Raw genomic sequence first — 19,867 nt, 5'->3', positions numbered from 1 at the left:
GAAAATACCCCCCACAGCATAACGGAGGCTTCGGACACTCTCACTGTAGGGGTCCAGCAGTCAGGCGTGTACCGTTCTCTTGGTGTCCCACACATGCACTCATCCACTTGTTGAGAATATGAAGGATGACTTAACTGACCTTACCACTTTTTCCCCACATCTCTGTAGACCAGTGCCTATGGTTTTTGCACCACTGAACTCTCAAATATGCATTTGTCTTTGTAATGAGGAGTGTATGCACTACAACTCTACTATAATATCCTCTCCGTGTAGTTCTGGATGGACTGTTCTTGCCAACAGTCTGATCACATCCTGCATTGACATTCTCAGGCACCTGGGAAAGAGTCGGTCTTCTGTTTTTCCTTATATATCGCACTAATTCACGAGCATCACGGTCATCGAATGTGGGCTTTCAACCACAATTTATAACCCTATTTACTGATGTCTTTCCCATAGATCTAAATGCAGATGTAACTTTAGTCACTGTTCCTATTGAAACACTAGCCAGTTGAGCAGTCTCTGACTGAAGCTCCTGCCATTCATGCCCCAAAAATGACCCCTCTTTCAAAGTCAATTAGATCCTTTCCTCTTGCCATCTTGATACAAAATCAGGTCAACTGGGCCTGCTCAGCATTTTTATACATGTCACAGGGCATGATAGGATGTTAATTGCTTAATTGTATCATACAGTACACCTGTTTGGAGGCATCTGCATTCGTTATGTTCCTCCACTCATTTAGACAGGTTTTTTCTTTGTCACCCGTCTGTACATCTGCCAGGGAATAGATGCTGGTGTGCTGGGAGGTGCCGAACAGGCCAGTATTCAGCATGAGATAAGGAGTCTCATGTGGTCACCCCCTCCACTGCTCATCCAGTACACACCCACGCTGTATAAAAACCCCATAGCCGTCTCATCTGTGGCTTACCTGCTCCTGGAGGGAACACAGGACAAGAAAGAGCTGTTGTCACTCACAGCTGCCAATCATGTGCCTGTGTTAATAAATTATCCTCTCATAACAACTGGACCACTCCCCCACCTCCCTCCATCATAAGTGTGTACTGAATGAAAGCACATTCTTCTTTCATAAAAGACTGAAGTGCAGAAAACAAGAAGTTGGCTACATTCACACCAAGTAATTATGGACACAAACTATTAAAAGCAGTTCTGCGTCCAAACAGAAATGAAGTGTTACACACCGAGCCTTCTCAGTCCATGCAGACTTCATCTGGATGGGGACAACGTGATCGATGACGTGTGCGCCATTACTTTGAGCTTGTAACCATGGGATGCACAGTTTGCACTCACAGTGTTAAAATCTCCATAATTTATTTCCAAAGCCTTTTCAAAGCCACTGTGGCAGTGTCCTGCTTGTACTGTTGCCTCGCTGAACTGAATGGGAAGAGAAAATCGCAAATTCCTTTTACTTTAAAAATGATTTTATTAATTAATACAGTGGTATACTTAGAAATGTGACGGAAAAAAAGGAAAACAAAACACAAAAAAAACAAAAAAAAAAACGGCCACACGTGTAGAATAGCTAATATCTGGATTTAAGCAGTGTTATAATATCTAAAGAAAATAGTACTGCTGTGCCATAATAAATTGTCTATTAGTACAAAAATACATTTTAGGGCACATCGTACAAGCATCCAGTATCACAAATACATGAGGGGAGCACTGTTCAAAGTGAACCCTTAGAGTACAGAATTTTAAACTTTTAAACCAAGCACTTTTTTGTTGTTTTGTAAAGAAGCATAAAAAGGTCCTGCGACTGTTAAAAATGTTTATGTAGTGTGTATATATCTGTAGAAAAGTTTGGAGTTTTTACTGCTTAAGTTACAAGTTCCAAGGCTCAAGGGTATACCAGAATACAAAGATTTTTTTTTTTGATTTTTTTTTCAGTTTAGTTTTATACAAAATAACAAAGACATACAAAAGTTCATTTACAAACCAAGAACCAAGGCGATATACTAGCAGTATGTACAGCCACCATTTCATCCTTTTTTATTATTAAAATGCATAGCGGTAAATGAAAGCATACCTTCATCAGCCCCAATTGTTCTTGTGTGCTGCACCCAAGTTCAGTTCATACAAAAGGTTGATAATGGGTGTGGGGGGGGGGGGGAATCTTTCATAATTTATCATAACTTAAAAAAAAAAAAACACAAACTTTAAAATAAAACGTGAATTATAAGGTAAGGCATCCCTGCTTGTTAATATAGGAACGGGAGCAAATATACAATTGAGCAGGCACCTGAACCATAGTCATCACACATGCATAGTCCCCGTTATAATGGGAGAGTTTCAATGCTCATAAAAACAAAACTCAATATGCTCATCTAAGGTAAAATATTGTAAAATAATGAATGCTAAGCAAAAATAATAATAATAATACAGCCAGTTACAAGTAAGAGCTGCATTTGGAAAAGCGTTCACAAGCGTCTTTTATAGTTATCGTTTTGTTTCTTCTCCAAAAGTGTAAGATGCCCATCAACTTTCAAAACTCAAATGGCTGGCAGAACGTGCCAAAACCTCCACACATCTGTACAGTGACCACAGCCACCAGGCAATCTATTAACAAAAACAGCAACAAGAAAAAAACAAAAAAAACAAAAAGGCTATATTAATACAGTTTCAAATAATTCTCACTTCTCGTGTAAATAGATCCTTCTAATTTAATGGAAATTCTCAGAAAACCGTTAGGCTTGGAAACTTGGCTTAAAAAGTGATTCAAAAACTCTGTGGCACTAGGCATGCATCTGATCAATGGTTCAAGAGTCTAGTTCTCTGCAAGCTTATAAGCACCTAAACCAACAGCACTTAACAGAGCCCGAACAATGTCTTCCTGTGAGAGCGGTAAACAGCGTCTGAGAAAGGGTTAATACTTCATATGAGCGTCTCAGTCCTGACTGGAGGACCTGACCCGAGATTTCACATTCAAAACAGACCAGCTGTCTCCCGCTTCAAAAGTGGTCGATGAGGACCGAGACACAGTTCGCGCCGACGAGATAGTTGGGGTCACCGGGAAGAGATTTGTTCTGCCAACTCTTGGGGTCGCCTGGAGGAGGAGGAGGAAGAGGAGAGCAGAGGAGAAGAGGAGGGAAGAAAAAAAATAAAATGGTAACAAGTGAAGTTAATGTTTCTGCAAGATCCTCTCCAAGATAATCCGCATTATAACGAAAAAAAACCACAAAACCAGACTGAGACCCGGATTAGATCAAAACCTTCTACCCACCTGCCGATAGCAAATTCCAAATGCATCACTGGACGGCAGCTTTCTGCTTGCCAGAGGCCTCTTGCTTGTACCCAGTGAAAGGCCATCATCGAGCACTGGGCACGGAAAGTGCGATGGGCAGGGGATTGGAGTTGTGATTTAATTGGGGCCTATGTCTGTCGCCTTAGAACACAGCTTCACTAATCAAGGCTAAGTTTTAAGCGAAACATAAAAACAGACACAGAGCGTCAGACGTTGCCTGTGAGGTTTCAATTTTTATTTTTAGTTTCGTAGAGAAGCAGTTTTGGCTTTGTGCTAGGCTAGTCCGTTTATACATAGTTTGATAAATCAAGTAATGCCTTCTTCCACAAAAATAAGTTTATAGCAGAACAGTATGTCACGTTTAACTGAAATGTCAAATACAAAATTGCAACATGGTATTTTTATTGGAGATGACAATGGTATATCGTTCAAATAACTTAAAATTGCTATACATTTTATAGATTACAGTGGTAATGTATGGTACAGAAATGTACAAATACCGAACAATGTTAATAAATAAATAACACAACATTAATCCGTTTGTCAATCATTCCACATTCATGTAAACAAAAAACTGGATCTCGCGATTTCCCAGATCAAACAATTCATACGCATGCTTGCCAGTTTCCAGAATACTGCAATAAATAAGGCCTTAGAAAACTGAACACAAAATGATGACTGCTATACTGTATATTTTGAAAAGCGCTATATGTCAAAACAAGACATGATTAATTTGTCTGGCAACGGCTGTTTGCACTGAATCTCTTATAAACAATAGAGAAGCCTTGAGTGTCTAAACAAGAAAAAAAAAAAATCCAAGATAGCGATGCGGGCTGAGAGTTTGTCAATTAGTGTGCGTCTGAAATAGAAACTAATTAAAACAGGAACGCACTTCAAAGCTCCAGTTAGAGAGAGGTTCAGGAAAAGACGTAGAGTGTAAATTAACTGAAAGAATCGTCTTGTACATTAAGAGGATTAAACTGGAGCCAAGTAATCTGTCTATAATAATAGTAAGACACAAAATGAGACTAGTCTCATTTATCAGATGCCATCCAAATCAATCACGGGTAATTAGTGTCTAATCCACAGAGATATCAGGTTTATAGTAAATAAATATGGTCAGTTTAGAAGCAAATCACTACTTCTGCATAATGCCCGTTCTACAGCAACAATAAACAACAAGAGTGCCAGTTTGAAATGTAAAGGACTTAAAATACGCATAAAAATATGCAGCCAGGCAGAGGTTTCAGTTCTACAACACAGTCTACAAAACATTAACAATTCAGGGAATTTAAAAAGGAAAAAGTATTTATCTCTAAGGAACAGAAAAGACCAGCGAAGTTTCACATCCATAAAGAAATATCCATGTGAAAGGCATCATTATTTTAGGTTATTCTTGGGGCTCCTAACTCCTTACAAATCGCACTTCCAGCTTTTAAAACCAGGATTTAGGAATACATCTTATCTTGAAGCTTGGGGTGTGCAGCTAATTAAATACGGCGGCCTGGTTTTGAAAAATTGGAGGTTTCAATCTTTAAAATGCTTCAAAGCAAAAAGCAATCACTTATTATTTGTACTTTTATCATGGATAAGATTGTTCGCTTAAATACTTCAACCCATCCTAGCGGAACACAAATCACACAGCCAAACACAGACAGGTTTGCAGCTTGCGGTGGGGGAGGGGGAGAAGCATAGCATAGAGGAAGAGTTTGATCTGGAAACCACCAAATGAAATTTAAGTTTGCCAGTGACGCACAAACAGGTTAACCAGTGATTCAGTACAGTACCCAACGACCCCAAAAGGACAGAGAGAGGACAGCATACCCGACGAGGAGTCGGAGGATTTTAGAGCAAAAGACCAACCATCAGGGGTCATAGACGCACAGTGAGGTAAGCGCAGCTCCACCGGCTTCAGGAACTTCAGGCCATGAGGGCCACACATCACCAGTGGGCTGAGAAGAGTCTCTCCTGCAACAACAAAGGCAGAGTCAGTGAGGCAGGCAGTGCACAGAACCCAGCCGGATCAAATGCAACACTGCCCGGGTCACAGCAGCTCCTAAAGGGACATGTATACCCTGATTGGCCATTAATAACACAGTGCTGGGTTTGTACTGGGTAGTAAAAAGCCAGCACTGAGTCCTGCCATTGCTACAGTGATGTTTGCGTCTCAGAGTGGAGGGCCAGGGCTGGTTTGGTCTGGGCGTTGCATCCTTTGCAGTTTCCTCAACACAGAAGGAAATATGAAGACTTTAGAGATGCATCCTGGGGGAGGTAGCAGGCTCTGCACTCCACCAAGGCATTGCACTTTGAGCTCATACCTGGTCCTGGTCTCTGCTACATTATAAAGCTTTATACAGGTCTGTCCAAGAAAAGCATTACAACAAAACCGATTAATTCAACTAAAATCACAAAATATAAACCCCCAAAATGCCATAAGGAATCAAGAAAGATGCCATAAGGTGCAACTGATTTTGTTAACCAGATGTAGAGGACTGGATTGCCATGGCTTTGGGAGCCTGAACACTGACTGGAATGTGTATTCACAATTGTAAAAAATATAGTACATTGCTGCAATAAGCCTAATCTGGGCATTGTACATAATCTATTCACAAACACAGAATAATAAAATGCAATTTTAAATCATAAACAAGGCAAAAGAGAGGAAACTCATTTAAAACCTACTGTGAATGAGTTATTAAACCAACCCCCAATAATAAATAAATAAAAGGTACCCAAAAATGGCAATTTCCAGTCTAGATTACTCATCATATGCATGATTTCAAACTAGCAGGACAGGTTTGGCATCACTACTGTACTTTGATTATATATATATTTATTCAGTTTTATTGTATTGAATGTCAATGTTAACAATAACTAACCCCATGCTGAATGCAAGTCACCATGGCCACAAATCAGCCACACAAACCAATGAACCAAAACAATAACAGGGAAGAAAGTTTGCGTACCTTTCTCCTTGTCTAAGGGGGGGAGGATGCTGTTGTCCCTGCACACTTTGAAGTAGATCTCTTGCTCCACGCCGTCAGGAATGGCGCCCTGGGGGATGATGATGCTAACCCCGGTCTCAATGGAGCTCAGCACGCCACCATTGCTGTTGAAGATGCCCCTGGCCGTGGCCACCACAGTGTGGCCTTCATCCTCCTCGTCATCATCCAGAGCGCCGGGGCTGCAGAGCAACAAAACCAGCCAGTCAGGTCAAAGGAGCACAGGTACGCCAGTCACATCAAGCCTGTATGCCTGTCTGCTACCAATGCCATCACAATATCTATGGAGGAATGCTTGAGATCTGTTCTCTCCTCCTCTTTCTCTGCTTTGACTTTCTAGCTGTCATGGCGGCACCATCAATTATCCTTTGAAAGGTAAGACTTATTACTTATTCAATTAAAGCTTGTAAAACTGGAAAAGTCAGTTGGGGAAACTAACTTTTACCCTTAAAACAGAGCAGTGAAGGGAAGCCACCCCCTTACCTGACAGGAATGGCCTTGGGCACGGCACCGATATTGTTCTGCTGGTATTTGGGCCGGTTGTCCGTGGTCCGGGAGAAGGTGTCCAGGCCGCTGTCCAGATCGGCTGACTGTGGGGAGGTCTGCGGCTTGCTGGCTGGCTGCGGGGCGCTGCTCACTGGCTTGGTGATGGGTTCTGGCTTGGCCTGGGTGTCATTGGGTAGGAGGTTGTGGTTGAACTTGGGGCTCTCGAACTTGCGCTCGAATGGCCGTGCAGAGCTGGTGTACGGTTTGGGGGTGAAGCGGTTGTAGCTGGACGTGATGGGCTTGGCGGGCTGGTCAGTGCCGTTGACCGGAGCCTTCTCGGGGAAGCTCTTCTGGGGCAGGTAGCTCGTCTGCACAGTGTCCTCGCGGTTACTGGGCCGCAGTGCGGTGGGGACCGTCTGCAGGGAGGGGGGCTCTGGCTTGGTCTTGGGTGAGCTGAGGGTCTCCAGAGGGAGTGGGTTGACTGCGATAAAAGAGCAAAAAGAGGAGACTCTGAAATAAGTCTTAAACAGCTTTTGTTTTCCATCTATAATAAATCAATTAAAGCGAACGGAAATCACTGCGTCTTTAGTGGTGACACACAGACACATTTTATAATGACTGACAACACAGAAGAAAAATGTATTTAACCTGAAACTGAAACACCATTCACCACTATACAGTATCATGGATCTTCTCTTATCCAGGGCACAATGCATACCGTTCCGTTTTTCTCTTTCAGGTGATGAACTATACGAGTTCTGGCACAGCAAGAACCAAAAAAAGTAAAATAAAACAACCAGGGAGAGGATCAGCAGAGGAGGTTTTTGTGCAGGTCCACAAGAGGCCTACCTTCAGGAGCAGGGGGCTTGGGCAGGACTGCGGGGGGGGCGACAAGTGTGGTCTGTGGTGGCACAGGCTGACCGTACTGAGATGCAGGTGGTGTGATCTGAGGCACTGGTTCATATCTTTTCTCCACAGGACTGACTTTCTCCACGGCCTCCCCCCTGTTAGAGAGCAGAAAAATAAACAAATATTATCATCTTGTATGTCTTCACTTAATTCATAAACAAAAATATATAGATCTAGAGAGAGTGAGAGCAGAACGCATTCATATACAGTATCTAGTAGATAACTAGAAGACCCACAGATCTATGGTTTTAAACCCTACCTACGAACAACACACAGTTTGACATGCTCGGCACTAAAAACACCCGAACACCAGAATAACTCCTACGGGGGAAAAATCAAAAGCAAAAAAGTCAAACAAACATGAAAAATGCTTTGCCAAGAAGGTTTCAGGTATGGGATGTTGCATGGGTGTAATTATTTATTCATTTAGCAAAACTAAATTACAAAAAGACTGTACTGATGTACATTTAAAAAAAATCCTTGGATACCTGAAGCACTCTTTAATGTTTTGGAAAGAAACCAAAAACCAACAAAAGTTAAAACGCACAGATAAGCCAAATATGCACTAATGTTTAATATTTCAGTAAACATAAATAACTGAAGGGAGTAGCAAGGAATAGATAAATATGTAACCTGTGCCATTTTTTTGCCTTTGCAGTGGTTAGATGCATTCAGGAGCATCTTCCTTCATCGCAAATGCCAAATCTCAAATCGCTACGCTGGATTGAAACCACAGTGAATGTTTCGAGCATCTCTCAAGCCACCAAGTAAAGACATGTCCTCAGGTACCTAATGCAGACAATGTACCATTCCTCGGTTACGGGTTCAACGCATGCTCTGCAGTGCATATAAAGCTCACTGAGGTCTCTGAACAATGTGGGATCTGCAAACGGTCTCACAATGAAGGCAGGGGTTCGGTTCTTACCACTTTAGCTTCCTTTTGAGGTGGTCATAGCTATTGTAAAAGCCAAAAAATCTACTGTGGGTGACAGCAAAGCAAAATGTAAAACAAAAGGAGAAGGGTAAGAAAGGGGGAGGGAAAAGATTGAAGAATGATCACTGAGCTTTGCATGAAAAAAAAAATATTAAGAAAATGTAAATTACACTAGAATAAACATCAAGTATAGATGTAGGTTCTGGATTTAGCTGCACTTCAGAGTTTAACTTGAATGCATCAATTATGTGTGTTTTTCAGTACATTCAGTTTTCACTTCATATGCAGTGAGCGGTGATTTCAGTCTTGTTTTCTAATTACTTATAGTCAGTTTCAGTTTTTTGTTTTTTTTAAACACACAATACCATCAGGGAACAGTAAAACAAAACCGTAGATTTTTTTCTCCTCCTACAACAACAACATAATACACTACACATGACATGACTGATCAAGTCAGCTGTTGTTGGTGAACACGTATCGCACATTATCTGCGATTCTAAAATCTTCACAATTATAATGTCTGGCTTCAGCACTTAATTACCCCCACTGACAATTACACATTAAAGAACATATCCAAAGCAGCAATCTGTAACTTCTCATTACCAAATGCAGTGCATTACTGAATGGCACACAAAGTTAATTTTGCCTCAGCCTGTACTGTAATGAAGACACACTCATCTCTACAGCCGGGTTCCAAAGACTTTGCGCTAGCCTTGGTGTCTTACTCCACTCACTGGCCAGGTTTTTGTACACTTAATTTCTAGTTATGTCTTACCCCTGATCTTAACACCGGCTTAGACCAGAGGAAGCAATGAAGTGCCAAATGCCCAAACATCTCTCGTTAAACAGCTGAATTGAGAAATTCAGTAATTAAATTTCTTCCCAGCTCCCGGTTTAAGGAGAAGCAGACAACACCAAACATATTCCTGAGTGAGTAGTTTACGTCACAGGAAGTGCGCGGAAATGGGCTCCTTGGCACAAACCAAACCGGAAATCCCACGACCACAGCTGTACAGCCACCCTGTCCCAAAAAAACTAAGGTGTTCTGTACAGGGGAAGGGCATACATCTAAGCCACAGTGTAGGTCAAATCTGGCATGGGGTAGATATTAACTCCACACCATTCACATGGCGACCAAAGTAGGTTAAAGTGTTTATATATTAAAAAAAAAAAAAATGATCGGAGATACAGTCAACCTACACTGAGGCCATGAGTTTATTTTAATTTGGTGGGGGAGGGTCTCATTTCTCCCCAACGTAAAGATATCACATCCAATAATGTGTGCAAATACAAATGTAACATGTTTTACTACATGCCTTCCCAGTGAAGTGACAGACGCAGTTGGGAGGAGGAAAAGGGGGCTGGAGGAGGAGCTGGATTACCTGGAGGAGAAGTTGGAGTAGCTGGGCTGCGTCTGAGGCTGCACTGGTTTGACTGGCTCAGGGAAGCGGTTGGCAGAGGGTGGGGGCACAGGCTTGTCAAAGTTCCTGCGGTCAAAGTAGGAGAGCTGCTTCCTGTAATACTCCTCATCCTCGTCAGGGTCGTAGTGGTTGGAACGAACGATGTCCTCTGGGGGCTTGACCTGAGGCTTCTGCGGCTCAGGAGCCCTGCTGTGGGGAAGAGAGTGGCAGAATGGCAGGCTGGTGAGACGGGCCCAGAGAAAATACAAAGGCGTCGCTGTCCCGACAGATACTGTAGTTAAACCGTTTGGCAAAAAAAAAAAAAAAAACATTTGTTAATGCAACACATTTACTGGCACAAAAACAGACACGCACTTAAAAACCACTTCTGACCAAACAGTTTTTTGACCTCCCCCACCCAAAACACATACGAAAGTGCTCTCAGCAAACACTTCCAGTTGATCCTTGCAGGAACACCTGGCCAGAACTTGCATGCAACCCCCCACTACTTGAATGGTGGCCGTCCATTTCTGCATTGCATAACAAGTCTTACAGCCCAGTCCTTACATCTGTGTGGATGACTGTATTCTCAAAACTGATTACAGTGTGAAGGCAAATGTCATTTCCACCAGGGGGCAGTGTGAGTATAAAAAACCAATATGAAAAGAGTCCAGGTCAGTCAAGTCTCTCAGCATGGCAGTACAATGCGGTATCACAGTTAAAAATTAGCTGAATAGATGTTTAAGGAGAAAAAACAAACTAAAATCAAATTAAGACCTGGAATCTGAGTCATATGTGGTTATAAATGGAAGCTGTGAGCGTAAATTTGGGCATTTAAATTGTACATGTGGGGGGTTGCCTGTATTCATTTTTATTACTATTATTGTCCACCTACCTGTATGCAGGCTTGTCCTGGTCCAGATGGCTGAGAGAGTTGGCCTTGGAGACCGGGCCTGGCCCAACCACAGGCTTGGGTACAAGTTCAGTCGGCTGTTCACGAAAACACAAACAGTTCTCAACAACAGGTAACAGCATGACAAACCACAATTTATTAGTAATTTACCACTGATGGAAGATATGTCCCTAGGAGAGTAAATCTAGCGGTTATTAATTCTACTGACAGGGATCTGGGTCTGTTTATTATAGAATAGGTTGTTACAAGGTTACAAAACTACTGTAATCTGGAGGCAGATTTGGTTAATGTCGTCATAAAAATATCAAAAAAAAAAAGCGAGAAAATAAAGTAATAAATTAGAAAAAACTAAACAAAAAAACAAACAAAAATATATATATTTTTTTAAATATAAATGGATTCAAGGTTTCCAGGTCTTCTGTGGGCGAGATTTTGACCTTGTACTTTACACTGCGGATATCCATCCCTATCTGCCATGGCTTGCTTCATAAGGAGTTGCACAAAGAGGACGTCACACACCGGGCTGGCGTGATGCCGTGCGGTACCCACCCTGACGACAGCGGGATCCCCAGACTCCTTGGCCCGGTCCACCGATGCTGACCTCTTGTTCTCGAACATCTTGACACGGGTGAGCACCGACTGGGGCTTCATGGCTGGGTCGTCCTCTGGCTCTGCTGCTGGCGGTGGGGGTAGCGGTTTGCTGGAGGTGGCTGGAGGCTCTGGCTTAGGCTGTACCTGGGGCGGGGGTGGGAGGGGAACATCTGCGCTGAGTGGAGGCTCGTACTGTCCTGGCTTGTAGCCCCGCGGAGGACCCTGAGCATAGGGCCGGACCTGAGGGTCGTAGAGCTGTTTGGGCTCGGGCGATCGGGAGGCAGGAGGGGGAAAGGCATGTGGCTCGGGCTCGTATCTTGGCCGCACATCATAGCTGCCCGCGAGGGGCTGCTCCTCGTAGCGTGGCTGCGTGGGCTTGCTGTAGGTCTTGGCGGGCGGCTCGTACCGTGGCCGGCCGTCATACACTGCGGGGGGCGCCAGCTGCTCATCGTAGCGAGGCGGGGGGGTGCTGGATTCTCGTTCCGCACTCTCCTCGTAGGGGAGCCGGGGTTCATAGCCCTGGGGGTGCTGGTTCTCAAATGGGGTTCGACCTGGGTAGCCCTGCGGGGAGCTCTGATCGTAGGGAGACCACTGCTCGTCATAGTGAGGCACTCGGTTCTCGTAGTGCAGGTGCGAGTCATAGCTGCGAGACTTTGGTTCCACGTAGTTTCCCGCAGAGTCATATCGGTACGGCGGATGGTCATAATCTCTGTATGGCTGTTCATCCTGGTACGGAGGCCGGGGGTCGTAGTTCAGAGGTTGCTCCTTGTCGAACCTCTGCACGGGGTGGCCAGTGACTGGCTGCTTCATGCCGTGATTCTGCCTGGCTGGTTCTTCCATTCCATAAAGATTTTTCTTGTACATCTGCGTCACAAAAAAACAAAACAAAAACAAAACGAAAAAAAAAATGAAAAAAAAAAATGAAAAAAATGTTTTAGAATAATAAATGATAGATTTCAAATAAATAAATAAATAAAAAATTAGAGCCCATAGCACATACTGCACTGGGGCATGAGTCAGAATCCATCAATGCAAAACCTGAAGTCATAGTGCAGAACCTGGAATGAAGGCAGTTAAGAAGTTAAGGCTATAATTAACTATATAGAAAGTACCACATGGTTCAGTACCAAGACACAGAGAGCCCTCACTACACACCTCAGTTTCCATCCTATAAAAGCAATAGGTCTCTACCAAAACCCACTCTCTCTGCTTTTATTCATCCTGGTGAGTCCAGAATTAAAATCTCTGCTACGATTCAAGACAATAAAACTATATAAAAAAAAACAATCCAAGGGAGAGAAACAAAACAAACATTTAACTTGCAACTTACCTCAAAAATGTACATTTTTGTAAATATATAAAACACCTTGAGTCTGATAAGTATCCTTAAAACAAAAATAACTGAGAACTAATGACTTACACTATTTTTATCAAGACTTATTGTATTAATTGTATGTAATTTTAATTTTCCACATCCATCTACTCATCAAGAAACTGGGCCTCACATTAATCACCTCTCCTAATTAAGACATTCACTTGGAGATTTTGACAGGGCTAATAGAACTGTGGGCTACAAACCAGACTGAGGGTGTGCACTTGCAAATGCTTCAGAGTATTCATGTTTGAGGAATGGCTTTGAAATCGTGCAACTTCAGAGAAAAATCAATTAAATTAATTCAACCCATAACATTTAAAATTTCCCTGAAGAAAAACAAACCAAAAAAGCAAACAAACCAACAAACAAACCCCTTTGAAGCCATGCAAAAGAAAAAAAGCAGTAGTGAAGCTTGTGTGTGTGTGTTTATATTTCTGTGTGTGTTTATACGTGTGTGTCTATGTTTATATACATGTATGTGCATCTGTGTGGAAACAAAATGCAGCGACGATGGTTTGGTACTAAGGTACGATATACTTCTGCTTAAAAGAACCCCCACCCCTCCATTGGAAGAGAGCATTCCAGAAAGAAGGCCAGTATAGAAACTCATGCATGAGCGGTGAGCGGTGAGCGGTGGAAGCATGGCGACAGAGGCAGCAGTGGAGGAGAGCTGGGCAGCACTGGTACCTTTGGTTCTGTAATAGGCAGGCCCGACTGCTGGGGATCGTGGGGCATTGGCCGAGCTAGCTCAGTGGTGGGCTTCCTAATGGTGCCACCCTGGGGGCCGTAGTTGCTGTGAGGAGAGGGAAGAGGCTCCTCTGCTACATATACAGAGTCGTCAACAGCAGGGGGCGCTGTCACGACAGCAATGGGCTCAAGCTGACGGGGAACGCTAGGCATGGCAGGAACCGCCTCTGCTTTCTGTGAAGTAGTGTTCAAAAACGTTTAAGATACAAGAGCGGCTGCTGCTGACTGCTGGATTACATCACTGACAGTTAGTGTTATGGTAACAACCGTACAAAACAACTGCAACAGCACTCTAGCGCCATCGCTGCTATTGTTATAAACAAAACACCATACTGTGGAGCTGGAACCAACCACATTACTCCCGTTTACCACGAGTGCTTTCAAATGTCTAAAATGGAACCGATTATTATATATAGAAGTTATTTTAAAAAGTTACCAGGGCAGTAATAAACATGTTATTAAAAAATATATCACTAAAAAGGTAATTAACCATATATTGGTACAGGAAAAACATCTGTAGCATAAATCTAGAGTACAACTATCACAACTGTAACCAAGACATTACTACTGCAGCAAAACATTGGACAGAGCAGCTTATAGTAAACATCGTGCAGCCAGCGAAAAGGAGGCTCAGCTCAGAAGCCACTGGTATGCGAGTCACCTAGGCCCCCCGCCCCCCCGGCACCAAAAACCACTTCCAGAAACACCCGTCGACACAGTCAGTGAGCTGAGGGAGGTCAGGGGTTCTAATGGGAGGTGGGTTTCCTACCTGCTGTGGGCCTGGCATTTTAAAACCTGCTGGGTCTATTCTGTTGAGGGGGTCAGGCTGGACCTGGTGCTGGTAAGGAGGGTATCCTGGGGCATCTTGGATGACGGGAGGGTCATCGCGCACGGGCTCGGAGGAGCGGGTGATGGCGGGCTCCGTGGGGGGGCCCACTTCGTCGTTCAGGGTTTCATCCAGCTCCTGGTCAGTGTAGGCCCCGCCCTCTGTGTCCGTGTCTTCGTAGTCCGACGTGTGTCGACTGTCTGTGCTGTACATGGAGTACTCGCTGCCCGGGGCCGACAGGTACGACAGCCGGTCATCATGCAGGTCCAGGTCGTCATCCGGAGCGCCGTCCGCCTAAAAGGAGGAGGGGGAATGGGAGAGAGAGAGAAAGGAGAGAAAAATGCTCCGTTTGGCATCTCGCTCAATTCTCATGCTTCACACTATAAAGACCCCTGTAGTTCTAAGCATCATATTACATGGATTGTAACCCAAACCAGTGAAGCCCCAAAAAGGGGAAAACACACAACCACTTCTTCCCCACCCACACCCCTAAATATATGCAGTTCCCACATCCACTCCAATGGCCCATCTCCAGGTGAAACAGACCACTCCTGCATGTGCGCCTGCTTTAAGACATGCTCACCTTGCCCTCCGAGACCCACACCAACTGATTCTGCTGCTGCTGTATTGTCTCCTTCAGGGCTCCGTACCACCCGTCATTCATAGAGTTCATATTGATGGTGGCTGGGAGAAGGGGGGTAGAAGAAATCAATAAAGACCATAGATGGAATACAGAAGCAGCTGAGTATTCCACAGTAATTCCAATTCCAATTCAGCCACAGTAATTCCAATTCCAATTCTGCCTTCTGTCACTGTCTACTGAAGCAGTGCTAATGGGAATTCGAGAAAAACAGGTCAGTGAAAGTGGCGTTATTTTGGTTTGATAAATTGGTTCTGGAATTATTTAGATCTGAAGCTTAAACCATTAATCTTATTTTAAACTATATAAAATATATTTTTAAGATTGATACAAAAGGATGAAAATGCATACATTAAAGATGTAAAATAAGTATATTTTCCTTTCATAGTAGGACGTGTGAGCAATGATGACAAAACCATTGAGAAACTGAAAATATCAACAACAACAAAAAAAAGTGAACATTCTAGAAGACTTGCTTCTTCCAGTTTGCCCTGTGATGTGATTAGTGTAAAAACTCAGCGCTTCTCAGACTGATATTTCTGGACAGCCAGACAGTTAACAACTAAGTCAGCTGAGCTCTTACAGAAAAGAGCTTGCTGGCTGCTATACTGTAATGCAGTCTTTTCATACACGGTGATCAGTGACCATTTCTAACTTATTTCGTGTTTTCTGGGAAAAATGTGTAGGTGAAGCAGCAGGGAAGGAAAGCAAATTACGTTTTTATTTTAGTTTTTCTTTCTCGTCTAAAATGTGGCACTCAAGCTGATGGAGGGCAATTTACCCTTTTGCTGGAAAGCACTATTCTCTGCGTAGAAAGTCTCTTTAAAGTACAAAACGTCTTAGCAAGCGTTGCTGTGCGAGTCGTTTCGTCGTCGCTCAATCAGCTTTTAACGAGAACTGAAACATTGAGGACGCGCTAAAAATAACCTTCGTCACTTCGGCTGGTGTCACACAGCACTGCAGTCCTGGAAAAAGAGTTTAGTTTCCTTGGCAGACCCCAATAATTAGGAACATGCCATATTTTGCACAGAGCTCAGTGTGAATGGAATGCATAACGAGTAGCTCGGCCATCGCGGAGAGGCACGTCACAGTAAAGTGTTGAGAAACAATGCGATCACACAGCGCACTAGCGGGCAGAAAGCAGTACCCCTCGCGCCAACGGTACAGAAAGGCCTCTGTGCACTTACTGGTGAAAAGATGGTGGTTGTTTTTTCGCAGCTTCAGGGCGCGCTCGTACAGTTTCCTGGCGCTCTTCCTAGATTCCGGACACAGCCGTGTCCTCATGTTCTTGACCCCCTGCTTGCTGTCTGGGTTCAGGAACACCACGATGGGATACCACTGGGCGTAGTTCAGCCTGTCCACGGCATTCGGGGTGATGTCCAACACTGCATGCTTGTCCTAAAGAAACCACGACCAGTCATTAATAGGAACTTGCTAAATAGCAAACCTGCTAAATTACCTATGCACGTCTTTACAAATATTCAAAAGATACATCAAATTTAACACAAAAGTGCTGCCTGTGCGGTGTAGTTCCAGGAGCATTCACTCACTCACCCGGTCGATGATTTGCTTGATGGTGTGAAGACGGATGATCCCGGAACTCCTTTGGTCACTTCCTGCATCCCTCGGCTCGCTCTCTGCCACAGAGCGGAGCAAGACCAGTTAAAATTAGACTGATAATCCGTAAAAAATAAATTAAAAAACACTTCACAAAATGCTGTTAAATGTTCCTAGTTCTTGACCAAGTTGTTTTAGTTCAGTTAGAATCTAGCGAGAAGTTATAGAGCAAAGATATTTCAGTAGGGGAGGACAAAACAATGAGAAGTCTACACTATATTTTTACCCAAAAAGTCAAAATGAATGTGATTATCCTGGGGGAGACAATCAAACAAACACTATCATCAAAGGCTGCATGTGACACCCCACTGCCCTGCTGTTAAAAGGCATATTGAAGGAACTGCAAAAAGAACAATTTTTAGTTCTCAGTTATAAAAACATCACGTTTGACAACCGAGCTCACAGAGCAACTGGGAAACACTATATACAGCGGGCCCCTGTGCAACTTTTTTGTTTTAACCCCCAATGCACTCCACAACCAAGCAAGTATCTTTCATTGGGAGGATAAATTAACCTTCTACAGTACAGGTTATTCACAGGGATGAGAAAGGGGAGGGGAAAGTTAAGCAAAAAGCTGTAAGGATATAAATGATTTTTTAAACGTGTACGTCTTCCATATACATTTTCACAACTCAAGCTAACCTGTTAAAGGAGCTGCAGGTTGCAAACTGAAAATGGGCATACTCACTTGCCAACTCAAATAAGTCTGGCTCCTCTCTAGCCAGCTTCTCACGAGCCACATCAGCAATGGGCCCAAAGATGACCACGGGCCGAAGGAACCCAGCTGAAAAGACAGAAAACAAAATAGTATTAATGTTTAAAAAAAAATTCGCACAAAGAACAGTGTAATGACAGTATCACATCAAATCAACAAAAGGGAAGAAATTTGATTTTGTCCATTTGATTTCATTTGATCACATGAATTCCAAGCTCTTTTCATTCACAGTTATGTTTTTGCTTTTAAAAGATTGCAATTGCAACTGATACACAACTATACACATGCACAAATGGCTAGATAGTTATGTGGGCAGCTGAGGTAAACGCAGGTGACAATGCCCCTCGAGTCTCCCTCTTTTGCACCTCGGAGTTTAAGCCCTAGGTGTCTTGCACAAAGTAACACACGCCAATGTCAATGTGCCAGCTAAGGGAGAAGATGCAGTATTTCTGAACTTCGGTCGTGTAATTCTCAATGCTGTGTTCTTTAAATGCCGCATGACCACTTACCCTCTCTCAGCACCACTCGCTCATATGCCGGGAACTTGGTCTGGACGGGCTGGGCGGACAGATCCTCGCGACTCTTCCTGAGGTTCCTCTTGGAACTGCGGAGCCCCCGGAACCGCCAGAAATCCGCCCGGTCCCCTCCAGCCGTCTTGGGGAGAGTGTACTGAACGCTGGACAGCTGCTCCGCTCTTCAGAAACACCATGAGAGCACGATTAAGATACAGGCATCGGTGAGGACCAATGCCGATTATAAAAACAAACAAAAACAAAACAAAACAAAAATCAATAAATTTTTGCCAAAATCGTTATTTTCCAAAATAACGGACCCCGCAGGCAAATTTAAGAGAAGGGTATTTCATGGTTGGCCTGATCAAGCATGCAACCCTGAAGAGTGCCATGGGTGTTCCTGGCGTTTTGGGGGACCCGTATGCACCTCGGCACTTCACACACAACCACGAAGGAAGCTCTCTCCCTATTGTGGTCGGAAGCCGGAAGAGCGCTGAAGTGATCTCTCAAGACAAGTGTGTACAGAAAACACAGAAGACTACTTTGCCCCTGCAGGTTATTTAAGCATCACGCCAAGAGACGTCTGTCAAATTAATACAATTCCCTGACAGCACACCAGACCGATGCAGGCGGGCGGCATACCGAGTGCCATGTAACTTCGGCACCAAGGAGAAGACAAAACCGCACACTAGTTTCTCTGCATGCACAGACAAACCCAACACAAAACAAAGCTTAATTTACATATGTGGGTCGGCATGCAAGACAACACACTGTGAGGGTAAGCACCTGTTCTTGTTAGGAATGATGCCCCTCTCCACTTCCTGATGGTTCTTGCCAATGCGTATGGCCAGCCAGGAACCCAGCTTGCCATTGTACAGAGTGTCCACCACACGGAACACCTCTCCCTTGTTGAAGCTGAGGCCGTACGGCGACTCCTTCTCGTATTCAAAGTGCGTCCGGATGTAGAATGAATCGCCAACATCAGACTCTACTATCCGTCTGTAAACTGTGAATCAAAAGGCAATGAAAGAGAAGCCACAATTAAAAGAGGGTAAATTGGACCCAGGGGCATCCTGAACTAGTGGATCTTCAGAGTAGCTGTGAAACAAAACACACCACCAGGCCTCATATCCATATTCTAAGATGAATGGGTATTGGTTTGTCTCTAATTCTTTCTCCTCTCCCTCTCAGATCCCACAGCACAGATTAGCACCATAAATCCACTGAAGAGGCCACATCACGTGACCAAACGAGATAAATGGACTTTGAAGACAACTGGAATTCATAAAGTCCGGTGCTGGCATTCCCCAGAAACACACCAGCACTGTTCCAAATTAACAGAACACTTGGATGTCAAGATCTGAAACCTCACACATCCTACGATGAAAGGAAAAATCTAAAATAATAATAAAATCACAAAATCCATCCAGTCTTACTCACCATCCTTCTTCTTCTGAGCCAAAATGGTGACCTCTTCACCTTTGGGAAGATCAAGAAGGAACAAAACCGCCTCTTCACGGATTATATTTGCAAAGTCAACATTGTTTACCTAAAGAAAACAAAGAAGAGTTGGCACCACATTAGACTCCACTGTGGGACTCATTGTTTCTCCATAACCTCCTCCCTGCAAAGCACTATGAAATGTTTATTTTTGCAACAATTCCAAGGATATAAAAAGATGTCTTCAGTGAAACAAAAGACTGGACATTATTTCTTTGATTTGAGGTTACCGATCTTTATCTCGAATGGAACGTGAAACGGTGACCACTTTTATGCTGCTGCAAGAACAATTCACATTTTAAAATAATATCCTTTTGAGATGCGTTCTGTAAAATAAATAAACTGAAGGAAGAAAAACAAACAAAAACCTGAACTATACAGGCTTCAGCAAATCCTGACTACCTTCTGCTGAAGTAAAAATAATTAGAGGAACATCTACAACA

The 19,867-nt window shown here is 43.5% G+C and overlaps 1 protein-coding gene across 7 annotated transcripts in view; it reads right to left on the bottom strand.

Annotated features, from left to right (window-relative positions):
* Window positions 1-1,419: 1,419 nt before the first annotated feature.
* Window positions 1,420-19,867, bottom strand: part of tjp1a (tight junction protein 1a) — a 120,212-nt gene continuing 101,764 nt past the window's right edge. For 2 of the 7 annotated variants that reach the window (XM_066701267.1, XM_066701271.1), the window contains 17 exons: window positions 19,365-19,473; window positions 18,711-18,930; window positions 17,922-18,106; window positions 17,386-17,481; window positions 16,635-16,717; window positions 16,268-16,478; window positions 15,024-15,124; window positions 14,384-14,734; window positions 13,555-13,788; window positions 11,451-12,356; window positions 10,884-10,978; window positions 9,971-10,198; window positions 7,595-7,749; window positions 6,743-7,226; window positions 6,224-6,441; window positions 5,082-5,225; window positions 1,420-3,059 (listed from right to left, as the gene is read on the bottom strand). In XM_066701267.1, coding sequence (XP_066557364.1) covers window positions 2,965-3,059; window positions 5,082-5,225; window positions 6,224-6,441; window positions 6,743-7,226; window positions 7,595-7,749; window positions 9,971-10,198; window positions 10,884-10,978; window positions 11,451-12,356; window positions 13,555-13,788; window positions 14,384-14,734; window positions 15,024-15,124; window positions 16,268-16,478; window positions 16,635-16,717; window positions 17,386-17,481; window positions 17,922-18,106; window positions 18,711-18,930; window positions 19,365-19,473 — 3,915 coding nt within the window. In that variant the 3' untranslated portion in view covers window positions 1,420-2,964. The remainder of the gene's footprint in view (window positions 3,060-5,081; window positions 5,226-6,223; window positions 6,442-6,742; window positions 7,227-7,594; window positions 7,750-9,970; window positions 10,199-10,883; window positions 10,979-11,450; window positions 12,357-13,554; window positions 13,789-14,383; window positions 14,735-15,023; window positions 15,125-16,267; window positions 16,479-16,634; window positions 16,718-17,385; window positions 17,482-17,921; window positions 18,107-18,710; window positions 18,931-19,364; window positions 19,474-19,867) is intronic. The other 5 variants (XM_066701268.1, XM_066701269.1, XM_066701270.1 and 2 more) reach the window with 5 other exon arrangements.

Source organism: Amia ocellicauda, chromosome 4 (assembly GCF_036373705.1).
Source record: "Amia ocellicauda isolate fAmiCal2 chromosome 4, fAmiCal2.hap1, whole genome shotgun sequence".
NCBI classification, from domain to species: Eukaryota; Metazoa; Chordata; class Actinopteri; order Amiiformes; family Amiidae; genus Amia; species Amia ocellicauda.
Note: the sequence above shows the minus strand (reverse complement) of the source record. Positions and strands in the feature narration are given on the sequence as shown.